The sequence below is a fragment of the Elephantulus edwardii genome, unplaced genomic scaffold, assembly GCF_000299155.1.
Source record: "Elephantulus edwardii isolate Elephantulus edwardi_28Jun2011 unplaced genomic scaffold, EleEdw1.0 scaffold00055, whole genome shotgun sequence".
In the NCBI taxonomy this organism is placed as follows: domain Eukaryota; kingdom Metazoa; phylum Chordata; class Mammalia; order Macroscelidea; family Macroscelididae; genus Elephantulus; species Elephantulus edwardii.
Window position 1 is genome coordinate 3,987,619 of NW_006399805.1, and position 15,866 is coordinate 4,003,484.

At 44.2% G+C, this 15,866-nt stretch overlaps 1 protein-coding gene across 1 annotated transcript in view; it reads left to right on the forward strand.

Moving 5' to 3' along the window:
- The window catches only part of EXOC4 (exocyst complex component 4), an 877,780-nt gene that overhangs the window by 119,764 nt on the left and 742,150 nt on the right, over positions 1–15,866 (forward strand). The window contains exon 6 of the mRNA XM_006887139.1: positions 730–973. Within this exon, the coding sequence (XP_006887201.1) occupies positions 730–973 (244 nt within the window). The remainder of the gene's footprint in view (positions 1–729; positions 974–15,866) is intronic.

The window sequence follows — 15,866 nt, forward strand, 5'->3', positions numbered from 1 at the left end:
CAGGAGAGGAAGACCCTCTATGAGATGGATTGATTCGGTGACTGGGGTAATCGGGATGGGTGTGTCAGAGGCGGTGCGGTTGGCGCAGGACAGAGCAGGGTTTAGGGCTGTTGTGCATAGGGTCGCTATCAGTCGGAAACGACTCGACGGCACATAACAACAACAACAACAACAATTTCCAGTAATATATCAGCATGTATCAGCCTTTTGTAATTAACATAATTGTTGTTGTTGTTGTTGTATGCCATTGAGTCGCCTGTGACTCATAGTGACACTGTATACAATAGCTCGGTACCCTCATCTATCCTGAGTCCATCTCATCATTCCCAACAGACAGGCCCATTTTTCCAGTCACTGAGTCAATCCGTCTCATCTGAGGTCTTCCTTCCTGGGCTGTCCCTCCACCCTTACAAGCATGATGGCCTTCTCCAAGGACCGGTCCCTCCTGGCCACATATCCATTTTGTGAGATGAAGCTTCAGAATCCTTCCCTCCAGGGAGCAGCTTGGTTTCAACCTCTCTAGGACAGATGAACGAATTCATATGTTAGGATGGATGATTGCAGGAGTGTCACTGCTCTTCTGTGTTTCTTGGATTATTAGTACTGGATAGAACCTAATTTTTATGCTTTCATTGAAGTGCCTTCTCTGATTCCTTGAAGCGTGCAGCCGTCTGCTGTGTTTCTGCATTTCTTAGTGAACTCTCTGTCTGTCTTTTGCTTCTTTAACAGTGAGGGAGATCAACCTGCAGGAGATCAAGGAGGATTTGGAGCTGGACCCCGAGGAGAACAGTAGCCTGTTCATGGGCATCCTGATCAAGGCGCTGGCCAAGCTGAGGAAGATTCCCGAGACAGTGAAGGCCATCACAGAGCGCTTAGAACAGGAGCTGAAGCAGATTGTGAAGCGGTCTACGACCCAGGTTGCCGACAGTGCCTACCAGAGGGGAGAGGGCCTCACAGGCGAGAACCAGCCAAGGTAATTGTGCTATAGTCTACGTTCATCACAACTCCTGTTTGTTTTCTTTAATGGGAAAGTAAGTCAGTGTTATCTCCGTTTATGATTCTAATTACTAGTGACCCTGCAGGCCAGAGTGGAGCTGCCCACAGGAGTTCCCAGGGCTATAGCTGTTTATAGACTATCACATCTCTTAGAGAGGCTGCTGGGACCCACCGACCTTTTGGTTAACAGGCAAGTGCTTACCCACTGTGCCACCAGGGCTTTTTAAGATACTGTTGTTGTTATTTACCATCAACTTGGAGCCAACTCATAGTTTTGTGACCCCTCAGCAGGTTTTCAGAGACTGTAATCAAACGAGAGGAGATCGCCCAGTTTTCTCCTGCACAGCAGGGCAGATTCGAATCGTCTGCCTTTGGGATTACAGCGCAGGATCTTACCACTAGACCACCAGAGCTCCATACAGCAGAATCCGACGAACTCGGATGGTGAAAACACTTTGACTAGACATATTTTTTTTTTAAATTAGGGACCTCTGGTGGCCTAATGGGAAAATAGTTGTGTTGTCAATCCCAGGCAAGCAGTTCAAATCCACTAGTTGCTGCTATGTGGTTTACAACCTCTGAAAACCTGCTGGAGGGTCAGCTATGAGTTACTTCTGACTCCGTGATGATGAGTTGAGTCGAGTTGTTTTTTATGTCTTTCTCACTGTTGTCAAAGTAGAACTGACATGTGGCTGACCCTCCCTTGGCGTTCTTAGGTATGACGTCTAACATCTCAGCGACTCAGAAGCCACTTTTGTATTAGGGACTCATAGAAAGTGGAGGACAGAGATACCCACCTTCACACCGTCACATGTGTGTTCTATGTTGCTGTTGTTATGTGCCTTTGAACTGGAACCAACTCAGAGTTGTCCTGCAGGTGGATTTTCACTTTGCATGAGAAGAGGTTGCCCGTCTTTTTCCTGAGGAGGAGCTGCTGGATTAGAACCACATGCCTTTGGGTTGGCAGGGCAGCTCCTTACCTTATGTTGTTGTAGTATATGTTGTGAATCGTCAAGACAGAATTAACTGATAGCTGACCCTCCAGCAGGTTTTCAGAGACGGTAAATTGCACGGGAGGTGATGCTGCCCATCTCTGTTCTCCTGCAGAGCAGCTGGTGGATTCAAGCAGTGCACCTCTGAATTGGCAGCAGAAACTAAGCTCTCGAGTGCTCCGCGCGCGTGTGTGTGTGTGTGTGTGTGTGTGCGCGCGCGCGCAAGCAAGTAAAAAGAAAGACAACACAAATCTTCAAAAAAGTACTGTTAAATAGCATCGTGATATATAGAAAAGATTGAAGCTTTCATTCTTAATTGTTGCCTGTGGAAGTAATAGACAGGAGAACGAATGCCTTCTTGCTGTGGTATAATCTGCTACAGAATACCTCTTGAAAATATTCAAAAGCCAAAGTGTCTGTCTGAGGAATAAAGTGCAGCTGACTGAAGCCATGGTGTTTCCAGTTGCGTCTTACGTAAGCGGAAGTTCCGTAATGAATAAGAAGGACCTAAGACTTGTCGGTGGCTCCCAGTGTGGTCCTGGTGAAGACTAGTGACTGTACGCCGGGCTGTCAGCAGAACGAACGATGCCGTCACGGCAGAGCTGCAGCCCGAACGCTCCTCAGAAGGGAGGACGCAAGAATTCAGCTTGCCGTCAGCGGAGAGGGACAGACAGGATGCTCCCTGGGGGCAAGGACGGTGAAACTTTGTCTCACATGCCCGGGGCCTGTTGTTAGGAAGAGCTAGTCTTTGGAGAAGGGTACCACGCCTAGAGAGGTGGAGGGTCAGTGAAGGAAAGAAAGACCCGCAACGAGCTGGATTGACAAAGTGACGGTAATAGTGGGCTCGGGAGGTTGATGAGGTTGGCGCCGAACAGGACAGGGCTCAGGTCCAATGTTCATAGGGCTGCCAGGAGTCACACTTGATGACTCTTAATGACAACAGCCACCTTGGTGAAGGGAACGTTGTACTTGGTAAGCAGAAGGTGAGTTTGAAGAAGAAAGATCGTCAGTAGGAAGGGTTGACAAAGTGGCTGCAGCAATGAGCTGGAATGTGGCAGTGAGGATGGCAAGTGACCAGGCAGTATGTCCTTCTGTTGTGCCCAGAGTCACTCACTACGCTTCAGGTGGGACTCGGCAGCACCCTGCAGTGATGGTGTGTGGAAGTGTGTGTTTTTGATTACTAGTTCCTTCCCCACCTCAGATGTTCTTTCATTGCTCGTGTTCTGATCCAGAGAGGCAGGCTAAGGAAAAGTTTCATTTTGACTTTTCCCCTCTTTTTTTTTTTTGCCTTGTGTCTCAATTTCAGCAAAATCCTATACTAAAAAATACTTGCAAAATCTAGTTTGTTACTTGCCCTGTTGCTGCGGGCCCCTAACTGAATACGCGAAACTGTCTTAGGGAAATAACATTACAATAGTATATATTGGAAATAACACCAAAGGGCATGGATCGATACCTTTTCTGCAGATCTCATTACAGTACCCTGAGAAACGCTGTGCCTTTCACAGTCTTTTGACTTCTTCCTCTTCCATTCCCCAAACTCCTTCCAGAATTCACAAGTGGAAATTACAGCACTCCGAGTGGAAACTCAGCACACGGCCCCAGGAAATGAGAAATGTTCCTCTGTGAGGAATGACTCGGCAGGAGGTTCCCCCAGTATTTTACAAAGCTGCTGCTGCAGGCAGGTTATAGTGGACACTCGCAAGTGAATGAGCTGGTGGCCTTGCTTTCGCCTTTGTAACACGAAGCCGTTTCATAAGCCGCACAATGTAGAGATTTTGGACTAGACCCCATTTCTTACCAGATAATATTATGGAGAAAGCCAGGATTTGGGGATGAGGCACTTTTGCAGGAATGCTGTTAAATTCCTGGGCTGGGTTGGTGATACTGAGCCAGTCCCCAGTCACTGTGTCTGTCAAGTCAAGAAGGAAATCTAGACTTCATGTGCTATCAAATGCTCTATTTTGCCAAAATTAACTTCCTTGTAAACTTTGGTAAGTTAGGAAAACTGTGTAGCTTCAAGAGGTTTTGAAATTTAGATGGGATGTTGTGAAATTGTCCCTTGAAGCTTACATGGCATTTTGTGCTCATCAGAGTTTACCTGAGACAGTGCTGTTGGAAGTTATTTTGGAGAACAGGGAAACTATCATTATCCAAAGACTAACCCTCTGCTGCGGAGTCCATTCCTGCCCTCAGTGACAGAGGAGAACCGCCTGGAGGATTTCCAAAGCTGTATCAAAGCAGAGAGCGGCCAGCAGGATTGGAGCACTGACCAGTTCACAGCCCAGTGCTCAGCCCACCACACTACCACTAAGTCAGAATCAATTTGAGGAGAGTGGGAAAGTACAGTGCTTCATGTTGGTTTTATTTCTTCCTTGAAGGCATCTTATGGCTAATGAGATAAGAATGTTTTTTCCTGTGATAGTTGGAATATAGCAAAATGAACCATGGACCCCTTTCCCACCCTCCAGTGAAATCGTCTACTCCCACATTAGCATATAAATGCTACTGTGAAGCTATCTTCCAGTGCTTGACTTCCTCTAAAAGTTTCATTGTTCAACATCATCTTATTAAGTACATTCTGGTTATGATGTATTGCTGACCTTCTCGCATTTGTCTTTATGTAAAGAGAATTAATGTTGTGTGCTGTTTTGCTAGAAGTGTAGAACGAGCCAGCTAGTGGGTTCCGGCTCGCTTTCTCTTGGTGCAGAGCCAGGGTGCTTTTGCAAGCCAGTTTTCAAAAATCAGTTTGGTGAATCATTTATTTTATTTTATCCTCAACCTCCTAGATGATCTCTTGTCTATTTGTAAGAGAAATAATTTTTCTTTTCTGTATGTTAGTAATATACCTGGTGTCTGTAAACCACCAGATACTATGAACAGAGAATTTCATCTACGGGTGTTGCCAAGTTGATGAACATTAGTATAGATACCATGTGCCTTGCTAATCTCCCTGAACCACCTGCTACCCATAATTTCCCTAGAAAGGTGGGCAATGCCTTCACGTTCCCATGGCCCAGGTGGCCCGCTGTCTCTGCAGCTCAGAACCACTTTTCTCAACTCCTGCTGCCTAATTGCTGATTCTTTTCCAAGACCCAGCTCATGAGCGTTTTCTCATTTGTGTTTCAAAGAAACTGGAAGAAGTTCGCTAGTGGCTGACAAATAAGAAAAGCACGAGGAATAGATGGAAGAGATGTCTTCTCACAGGTGTGATATCCTGTCAAGAATATAGAAATAAAAAACTGCGAGAAAAGAAGATGATTGCATGCATGTGGCAGCGACCCGTCATCTATTTGAAAATGACCCTGTTCAAGAGCGAAGGCAGAACAGCCGTTGCAGGGAGATGCTGGCCGCCCGCCCTCCCGTGGTAAAACTGTTGGTCATGAAGAGGGTAGAAGGGCTGAGTGGCTGCTTGGAACGCTCTCTTCCTCTTGGAAGGAGATTGAATCTGGGGATGTTCCTTGGCCTCTGTCATGAATGAAGCAATACTAAGGGTCTGATTAAAAAGGCAGGGCAGAGTTTTATGTGTTCTCACTGTGGTGATGAAGGACTATTCATACAGGGAAGAAAGAAACTTGAATGCCTAAAGGACTGCATTTTATGCAGTTTACGTGCAGTCTGTATGGTTTCTAACAAATCCAGCACTCCTCTGAGCGCTAGTTTCCTGTGCGCACTGTACTTATTATTTATATAAGCACGTTCTATGTGAAAATATAATAGTTGTGTTTGGTGGTGGTTGATATTTTGTAACTGTCGTAGTGAAAAGTAAATTTATTACTTCAGGATAAATTCAGTTACTCAGGTTGTTTTAATAAAATATAATACTTAAATATTATTATTATTATTATTTTTTATTATTGAAGTTGTGTATGGTCACTGAGGAAGGTCAGAACCCAGTTCAGGCCAAGACAGACAGACAGTTTATTGAGCAGAAACTGCTGGGCTGGCTCTCAAGCAGAAGACCAGCCCCTACGAAGTGTTAGAGGGGGCTTTCATACTCTCTTATAGGGAAGTTGGGGAAGGGGATGCTCACAGGTGTTCTCTACAGGATAGGGAAGTGGGCTGGGGTCTCGGATAACTATTTTTGGGAGAAGGGGGTAGGGTAGTTTCACATCCTTAACAAAGAGAGAAAGCTCAGCTGCTGCCTCCTGTGATTGGATCATTTCAGTAGCCATTCTGGGAGAGGAAGGAAAGGGCTTTGCGGTCCTAATAAGTTCTTTTACTCAAAAGATAATTAAAAAACCAAAATGCCTTCATAAGGCATGAATGTCCATAAAACGAAATCTCAGTGTTTGGAAAGTATGATACCTTTTTGCACATCAGCTGGATCGTATCCATGAAACCTCTTTTCCTGATCGCTTTGTGTGTGTGATTGTGTGTGACTGACTCTGGAGTGGAAACTTGGACCTTGCAGAGCTCGTTTGCTTTGCTCAGCACCTCATCTCCCTCCTCTAGTGTGGTCCCCACCTGACTGACACGCGCACGTGGAGGAAGGAAGACAGTGGTGCACGTGTACTGATAGCTACTCGGATCAGGTTCCAGCAGAATAGCCGTAGTCCCCAGCTGCATGGTGTTTAAGGTCCAGAGAGGAGAAAGCATTATCCGTGAACTTTCTGTAGGTGTGATTGTGGTGACATGGTATCGAGGACGAGCAGAGTGTACCTTGAGAGCAGATGACCAGGAGATCCTGACCTCATCTGGGTGGTGGGTGTCAGGAGGCATCTCTTTTCCTGTTTGAAAATAACAACTAGCTTTTATTATTGTTGTACAGGCTGCAGTGATTTTGTCGTAACTTGGCTCTTTTGATGAGGCTGCTTGCTGTTTGTGGGCTCTGACTCCGTGTATAGCAGAACGAACCAGTGCCTTGTCCCGTCACTTTCATGATCATGTGTATGCGTGAGCCCGTTGTTGGACTGCTCACCATGTGTTCTTCCTGTTGTGCACTTAGCTTGACCTCACTGTGTAAGATGCGGCAGAATACAGCTTGATTCTTGGTAGAAACCAACTCCTCGCTTTTTTACATGCTTGGGTTCCAACGACGTGGTTATTGGTGCTGTATGAGAATGAGCACGTTGTCTCATCTCTCATCTGTTCTGTGACTATCCCTTGGGTCAGTCCATAGGGAAGAGCAGCCCAGTTTTCCAGAGACTTTCTGTGGTCTCCCTCCCTCCTCCTGCTGCCCTTCCCTTGGGTGTCTTCAGGGGGAGTACTCACGACTCCTCCCTTCAAATGTCCTTGATGACTGTGTTGAGTGCAAGAGACTTTCTGCCTATGAGTATATGAGCCTGGTTTCTGTAGGGCTTGTATGCTGCCCCCTGAGCCCCTGTCTAGTCTCTCTCCTGAGCATCTGTGCAGGCTGTTTCTGGACTGTCCTCTGTACCTGTGTCCCCAGGAGAATTGACCATGCAGAGCTTCCTTTGAGACTATGATAATCAGACCTAGCCCCTGCCTCTGACCTTAAATTGCAGCTACTGTTACTCACTTGTCACTTACTTGTGCCCACTCAGATAGGAGCAATGACAAGTGTTAGTTGCTACACAAGTACTGGTCAGCTGACATGGGGTTCCAGCTGGCTTCAGGCACCTGGGTGCCCTGTTTCAGGCTTTCTTCTGATCTTGACCCTTCCTGTCTCTCTTCTCTTTGGGAAATAGTATTTTTTTTAAACATTTGAAATTTTCATAATGTAATATTTGAACAATATGTATTTTCTTCTCAGTCAACAACTCTTTTTTAAAAATTATTTTGCTGGTCCATTTCTTTATTTACAGAGCTCTTTATATATTAAGGATATTATTTCTTTTGTTGGTATTATGTGCCGGTTTTATCTCAAAGTTATTTCTTTTGACTTTGTTTATGATGCATATAGGTACACTTGTATTTGCGTGAAGTCATGTTTAGTAACAGTTTGTTGTAGTCCTCTGTGTTTTGTGCAAAATTGAGGAATTTTTAGCTTTGAGATTGTAAATTAATTTTCCTAGCTTTGCCCAGGCATTTCTGTATTTTCATTTTTAATATTTGAGCCTTGGTACATTTGGAATCTGAAGGAATAGTCCTTTAAGGCCTTTAAACACACCATATTTAAACAGTTGTAACCTGTACTTCAGTCTGTTGGACTGAATACCCTGTTTTGGTTTGGTTTTCCTCCCTTTTAAAAAAAATATTAATGATTTTTTAATGCAGTACACACACACACACACACACACACACACACATATATATATTTTTTTTTTTTTTTACGGCATATTCTTTCCATTTTCCCCCATTCATTCATTGTTGCACATTTTCCTCCCTGCCCACCCCTCCTCTCAGTTTGTTTTTCTCTTTGAAAAGAAAAAAAATTATTTTTCATTGTTATACAAGTCCACAGTTCACAGTCCACTTTACTAAGCATCTCTTTTTCTGTAATCTTGTCATGAAAATAGTACCTACTCCTCTATTCCTGCCCCCGTGTGTCAGACCCGAAGTCGGTTGTTAGTGTGTGCTCCACGCTTTCTGCATAATTCCGGCTCTGACTCATCTGCTTTGCAGTCAGTTATTTTCAAGGTTAGTATCTGCCTCATTTCCTAAAACGTTTTGTTTCCTAGTTTTCAGTCCTGATGGCTGTAGATTTGGAGAAATACAGTGATGTGTTGTTCTGAAAACTTGGGGGAAAAAATGTACCTTCCTTTTTTTGTAGAAGAGAACTCAGTATGAGGGTGGGCGATGGGGGAAGGTGTTCATATAACGTGCTTCTACCTGTGAGCAAGTCCGCGGGGCCCCAGGTTAGTTGTGTAGTGAAGTGCCGTGTTTGTGGAAAAGGGGATGAAAGGAAAACGCCCCCGTGATTCCTCGTAAACCTGTCACTTGAGTCAAGCCTGTGTTTCTTTTTCAAATAAGTGGAATTTCCTTTCATCTCTTCTTTCTACATTAGCTCCTCTTCTCCAAAGTATCAGAAATGCAGGGCTTTGTGGAATTGGTCATTTCCGTTTGCAGAGAAGTCATTTGAGAGCAGCTTTGAAGCAAGGTCAAGCGTGCGTCCTTGTGGCTTCCTGTAGCCATTCCCAAGCACTGCGTGTCGCACCTGGACATGCTCGGAATCAGGAAGGGCCTCGATGCAATTTAGATGAGGAGTTAATTCGAATCAGAGCAAGCGGGAAGCAAGTAAATTTAACTTCAGTGATTATGATTCCATTTGATTAAATCTCTACTTTTGATTACACGTATCAGTGAGAACATGCTTTAAATACACCCGACTATTAAATACAGAAGGGTATGAATAGGATGAACAGGGACATATATCTAGAGAAATTCCACTATTCTTCAACCAGGATATAGCTATTCCCTGCAGCTTTGCAGAAATATTTTTAGAACAAATGGAAGGAATTAATTCTTTACTTATGGGACTTACTACTCTAATTGTTAACTAAAACGTAGAGTTCATTACCGTAGAAGATGGCATTGCCCCCAAATCTATGCGCTTTCTAGAGAGTCTTCAGTACGTTAATTGACAGTATCCCCACAATAAAAGCAGGCAGAACACCATTCTTGTCAAGTTGGTTCTGACTCAGAGAACGTGTTAGAATGGCTTTGTAGGATTTCCAAGGCCACGTATTTGCCCTACAGAGCAGCTGGTTATTTTCTACTGCCAGTCACTCGGTTGCTAACTTAACACTTAACCACCGTGCCACCAGGCCTCTTCTAGCTTCACATAAGGTAACTGAGTAATGGTAGTGGTGTTAGTGGTGCTGCAAGCTTGAAGTTGTACAGCGCTGTTTGCGTATTCTTTGGTTATCATCCGTAGAGAAAGGATCCTTAGCTGAGTGGCCAAGAGATCTTGCATATTTCAGGCACCCACCCTCTTACCATCATCCCCACACCAGCATCCTTTCTGCTGCGTGGTGGTGTTAGGAGGTGCTTCAGAGTTGGCGGCCACTCATAGCTACCTTGGGCATAGTCGATCCAGACACTGCCTGATCCTGTACCGTCTTCACATTATTTCTTCCTAATCTTCATATTAGCTTGGAAAGAGGAGTGGTGTCCACTTCCATAATAGCTTGCCTCCGGAAAACCCTATGAACCTGGAGAGAGGATGAAAGACACTCAAGCGTTGAGGACTCTCCTTCATAGGGTTGGTATGAGTGGCCTGCGACTTGACGGCACTAAACAACAACAATCTTCACATTATGTCTCCCTAATGGTTTCAGACACCCCAAACCCAGAGTCTTGCAGGCCTAGACTGTGATGCCTTCTATTGGCATCTTAGTACAAAAGATATTCCATGTGCTAATTTACAATTTTTTTTTCATTGCAAAAGCAAATAATCAAAAGCCTGTTTGTGCGGAGTGAAACTTGACCTTGGTGATTGTTTGGGGTGGTGTCAGCGCTGGTGAAGGCACTGGCGTGTCCATCTCAGCAGAGCTGCCTGTCACTCATGGTCCTCCAGCTCCTAACACATCCCTTGCCACATGCTCTCATCCGATTGCTCTCAGAGTTTGTAGAAGATGGAGAGTCACAATATAAATTAGTCCCACACACAGAGTATAAATGCCCAAGAAGTTTGTTGGATGTTAAATAAAAAAAAAAAAAAGACACAAAGAGGACTGGAGGGCAGGGGAGAGGGAGGTCATTGTGCAACAATGAATGAATATTTTTTTAAAAAAGTAAAGTGAGACACTACATGGTTCAAAATCAAGAAGGGGGTCCATCAGGGATGTATTCTGTCTCCATACCTTTTCAATCTGTATGCAGAACAGATCATCTGAGATGCTGGGCTGTACGAGGAGGAATGTGGCATCAGGATTGGTGGAAGAATCAACAACAACCTGCACTATGCAGATGACACAACCCTGCTTGCTGAAACTGAGGAGGACCTGAAGCCCTTGCTGCAGAAGGTCAAGGACTGCAGCCTCCTATATGAATTGAAGCTCAACATCAAGAAAACAAAGATTCTCACCACTGGTCCAATTGGCAGCATCAGTATGGATAGTGAAGAGATTGAGATAGTTAACAGTTTTCGTTTACTTGGCACCACAGTCAACGCTCTTGGTAACAGCAGCCAGGAAATCAAGAGATGAATTGCATTGGGAAAGTCAGCTGTGAGGGACCTCTCAAGAGTACTAAAGAGCAACAATGTCAGGCTGGAGACTAAGGTGTGCCTGATCCGGGCTATAGTCTTCCCACTTACGTGCTATGCATCAGAAGGTTGGACAGTGAATAGGGTTGATAGAAAGAAAATTGATGCCTTTGAGCTGTGGTGCTGGAGAAGAGTGTTGAATATACCATGGACTGCTAGGAGAACAAACAAGTTTGTTCTGGAAAAGGTGAAGCCGAAATGCTCCTTGGAGTCAGGGATTCTGAAGCTTCATTTGACATACTTCTGGCATGTTGCAAGGAGGGACTGTTCCTTGGAGAGGGACATCATTTTTGGCGGAGTGGAGGGGCGGCGAAGGAGAGGAAGACCTTTGATGAATGGATTGATTCTGTGACTGGAGTGGTGGGAATAAGTGCATTTGGGATGGCTAAGTTGGCACAGGATAGAACAGCGTTTAGAGCTCTTGTACATAGGGTCGCTATGAGTCGCAGACAACTCGATGGCACATAACAACAACAAACTGAAGGGGGTATGGAAGGGGAAAATGTACAACAATGAATGAAAGAAAACCCAACTTTTCTGTAAACTTTCACTAAAATCTCAGTTAAAATAAATTATTTAAGAAAAGGCATATTTAAACAATTTTCATCTCAGTTCTAGTCACAGCAGACACTAAGGATCAATAGTCCAATATGTCCCTTCAGAGTTAGAAATGCAAATTAATCACTGCGGGGGCTTTGGGGAGTGGGCAGTGAACCTCAGGCCAAACAAGCCTCCACAGGAATCTGAAGCATCCTCAAGTTTGAGAACACTGCTCACTGCATCTCAGACATCACCTTTACAGCTTTGTAACATTTATGCTTTGCAAAGCAGCCTGCCATCTGGCATCTCACCTGAGTGCGCCTCACTGCTGGCCTCGTCCCAGGTAGGGGCATTACTATTAATCCCAGACCTACCCAGGGCAGTGTGAATGCTGACGTGATTTGACAGTTCACAAAGCTCATTGGCAGTGGAATGAAAATTAGGAGGAGGCCCTTTCTATCATGTAAGTTTGCTTTCTGGCTTATATAAAGATGATACTCCTAATTCATTCCCTGAGCCTGTCTTTCTTTTCCCTGGAGAGAAGGGAATTCCATAGATTTGCACCGACACATCCATTGTCCTCCCCCAGGTCTCTCAGAGATGAGTGATCACGTTAAGAAGCGTGGTCTGCAGCAATAGAGGCCTTGGCTCCTAGGTTTGCTCACTGGAGAAGGGAGCTAACTTAGCTACGGAAACCATTCATCTGGAGATTTTACGTGCTTAAGAGTAATATTCAATTACGTATTTAGAAGAGTATCTGGTTGGTGCAGATGGTTAACACACTCAGTTACTAACTGAAAGGTGGGAGGTTCGGTTCCCCCAAGAGGTTCCTTGGTGATCTGTTCCTAAACATTTAACCATTGAAACCCTATGGAGCACAGTCCTTCTGTGAGACACATGGGGCCACCTGGGTCAGAATCACCCAGATGGTAACTAGCCTGGTCACAAGCTAAGAAAATTCACTTACCAACCATGGTTTATCCCTGAAAGTAGATGAATAGATCTTTTTTCCTCATGTTCTGATCTGATCACACATTGTTATAAGAGGAGAAAGATTTTTGAAGAATGATTCTAATATATTAATTCAAGAAAGAGACCCTCCCCACCCTCACCCCCTAATTTTAGTCATGAACTTGACAAACTTCAGAGTTGGAGGTTTGTCAGAGGCTGTCTCACCCGAATTCAGGAACTGAGGCCAAACTGACAGGGGCGGAAGTGACTGGAGCCAGGGTCCTGCCAAGTCTGCGTCTTATTTTTACTGTGCTTCCTTTTATATGGCTAATAATTATTTTCCTGTTCTTTTCATAGTGCAGATGGCGAATTAGTCAGCATTCTTCAAATAGTAACGTCTTTTTACATGAAGATCATTATTAGTAATAAGTGGTGAAACTGATCCACACCCCGTTAGAGGTAGCTGTCGGATAACCTTGAAGACAGAATGGGGTCTTTGCCCTGCTGATACCAGCTTAGCTGAGCGTAGTGAGAAACTGCACTTAAGCAATAGGAACCATTGTGCTGTGAAATCATTGATCAATTTCTTTTTAATTTCTCACACATTTCCCTACCATTTCAAACATAGACAGCAAGGAGGTTTTCTGTGGTCACTACCTTTGTTAGGGGGATTTAGAACCTCACTATTAAGTTTCAGCAGATGAGCTGCTTTTCTACCTTGTTGGGTATCTTTGCTTCGTGACCAAGTAAGGCAGCTTCTTGGCTGCCAACATAGGTTTTCCAGCCAAATGACTAATTCAAGGTTCCCTGGATGTTAAATATAGATTCAGATAGTCTTATCTCACCTTAAATATCAAGCAGTTTTTCACAGCTTGATGATGCAGCTTTACACCCCGGCACTCCTTGCCTTATGCAACTTTGTTTTTTAACATTTTCTTCCTCTGCCTCCGTCGTCCCCTATTCTGTCCTCCCTAAAGGAAGCACTTGAAGATGAGATAGGGACAGCTTCTGAGATAGGAAGTTAGTGAAAAACCTGGGCAAATAAATAACCATTTACTTGTACCTGTAGAAGGCTTTCTGTAGAGCATGCCAGATCATGGGATGTACAGTCAAAGGATAAACATTTCTTTTTCATCCAAATGTACTTCTCTTTGCGTCATGAAATCAATTTTATTGTCATCTTGTTGAAGTGAGCTCTGCATAGTAGTTCTCAGTTCCTTTGGGGGTCCCAAGTCTCAGCTGAGCGGGTTACCTTCTTGAGAGGCTAGTTGCATAGAGTGTCTTACTGTGGGTTTTTATTAATAAAGTGAGGAATATGGTTGCTGTGGTGCTAAATATTGTGACACTCATGTGTCAAATGTGATAATGGTTACCCATGGGGAACAGTGTTTGGTGGAGCTTCCCGACTAAAACAGTGGAAGCAGGAGTGACATCCACTTCCGAAATGCCTTGCCACCCGGAAACTCTATGAACAGTGTTCAGGTCTTTTGTTCATAGGGTCTCTATGAATCGTCTATGACTTGACAGCACTTAACAACAACAACCTCATTCCTCACAGCTACTTTGTAAGCAGGCCACAATTCTCCTGCTTTTATTCTACAAATATTGATCTGACTTGGGCACCCTGGTGGCCTGGTGGTAAGAAGCTGTGCTGGAATTCCAAAGGCACGCAGTTAGAACGCCCTGGCTGCTCTGTGGGAGAAGAGTGGGCAGTCTCCTCTCGTGCCATTACTGCCTCTGATAACTGGCTGGAGGGTCAGCTGTGAAGCGATTCTGACTCCAAGCACAGAGCAATAACATGATAAATACTGGAATACAGTGACCGCAGTTCTTACCCTCCTTGAGTTTACAGACGAGAGGGACTGGAGGATAGAGAAGTGGAGCACATTGTCAGTGTCTGAGGGAGGGAGGATATGGCCTAAATGAGGGGAGTAAACACGGCCGTGAAGTGCCCGTCAGAAGCTCTCTCGTCTCCCTTTTCTTCACTCTGCAGAGCAACTGTTGAAGATACTGAACACAACATATTAGTTTTACTTTTAGTTGTTTTCTTTTTAGTATGCAGTCCCTAACATTTTGGTATTTAATTCTTACAATTTTTAATTGAGGAAGTCAAGAGTCAGAGAGGTCTCTTGATGTATTAAAAGTCCCATGGCTATTTAATTGGACTTAATATTGAAATGTCAGGATACCTGGTAGTGCAGTAATTAAAGCATTCTCACTGTGAGTCACAAGGTCAGTGGTTTGAACCCACCATGAGAGAAAGTAGCAGTCTGATTCTCTCAAGTTTTTGCCGCTTTGGAAACCCTAGGGGGCAGCTCTACTCTGTCCTCTGGGGCCGCTGCCAACCTGAACAGATCTGACAGCGGTGGGTTTGTTTCTGAAAATGGAAATCTGTATTTCTAATGCCATTGGTTTATGTACCTGGTATACACATGCATTCTAGGGTTCATATTTTACCAAAGATGATGCTCTATTTTATGTTATTGTCAATTATGTGACTCTAGAACTGTCCATTATGGGTGTGTGTATATGGATCTGTGTGAGATATATGTTGTTGTTGTTTACCGTAGAGTTGGAACCAACCTATAGCTGACTGTCTAGTGGGTTTTTAAAAGAAGTTAATTGCATGGGAGGAGATTAGCCATCCTTCTTTCGTGGAGCACCTGGTGGCCTTGAACCATGTGCCTTCAGGATTGCAGCACAGCTTTTATGTTATTGCCAGTTATGCGATCCTAGAACTGTCCAGTGGGGGTGTGTGTTTATGTGTCGCTGTGAGATATATATATATATATATATATATTCTTAAATGAGATATATATACTCTGAATTGTAGGAATTACAGTGAATTGAAATTCTCATCTCCAAGGTTCTTGGGCCTTTTCCTGTAAGAGTCTTTTCTAATTCAATCCATTTAAAGGATCATTGAGTAATTTAACAACCCTGCTTGCTCTTTTGTCTTCTAGGTCAGCAGTGAAACCCCTGCTCCTCCTCCCATTCTTTAGACCCCTGAGCTGACGCCCTGGTCATGTTTCTGGCTTCTGTTATTTCTTCAGTGTTTGGGGAGCAATGGGATGTAGGAGTATGTGAGTCGGTGGTCTTTGTGTGTCTGCCACCAAAGGCCGATGTGTACTTCCTCACTGTGGCATGTGGTACGCAGTGAAGTGTGTCCATGAATATTAACAGCATATTTCAGGTGATTTCTGTTAGCTTTGAACTGGCTGGACTCGTGCTGCTTTCTGTCCTGTTGATGCCAGTGATCCCTCATCTCTTACTCT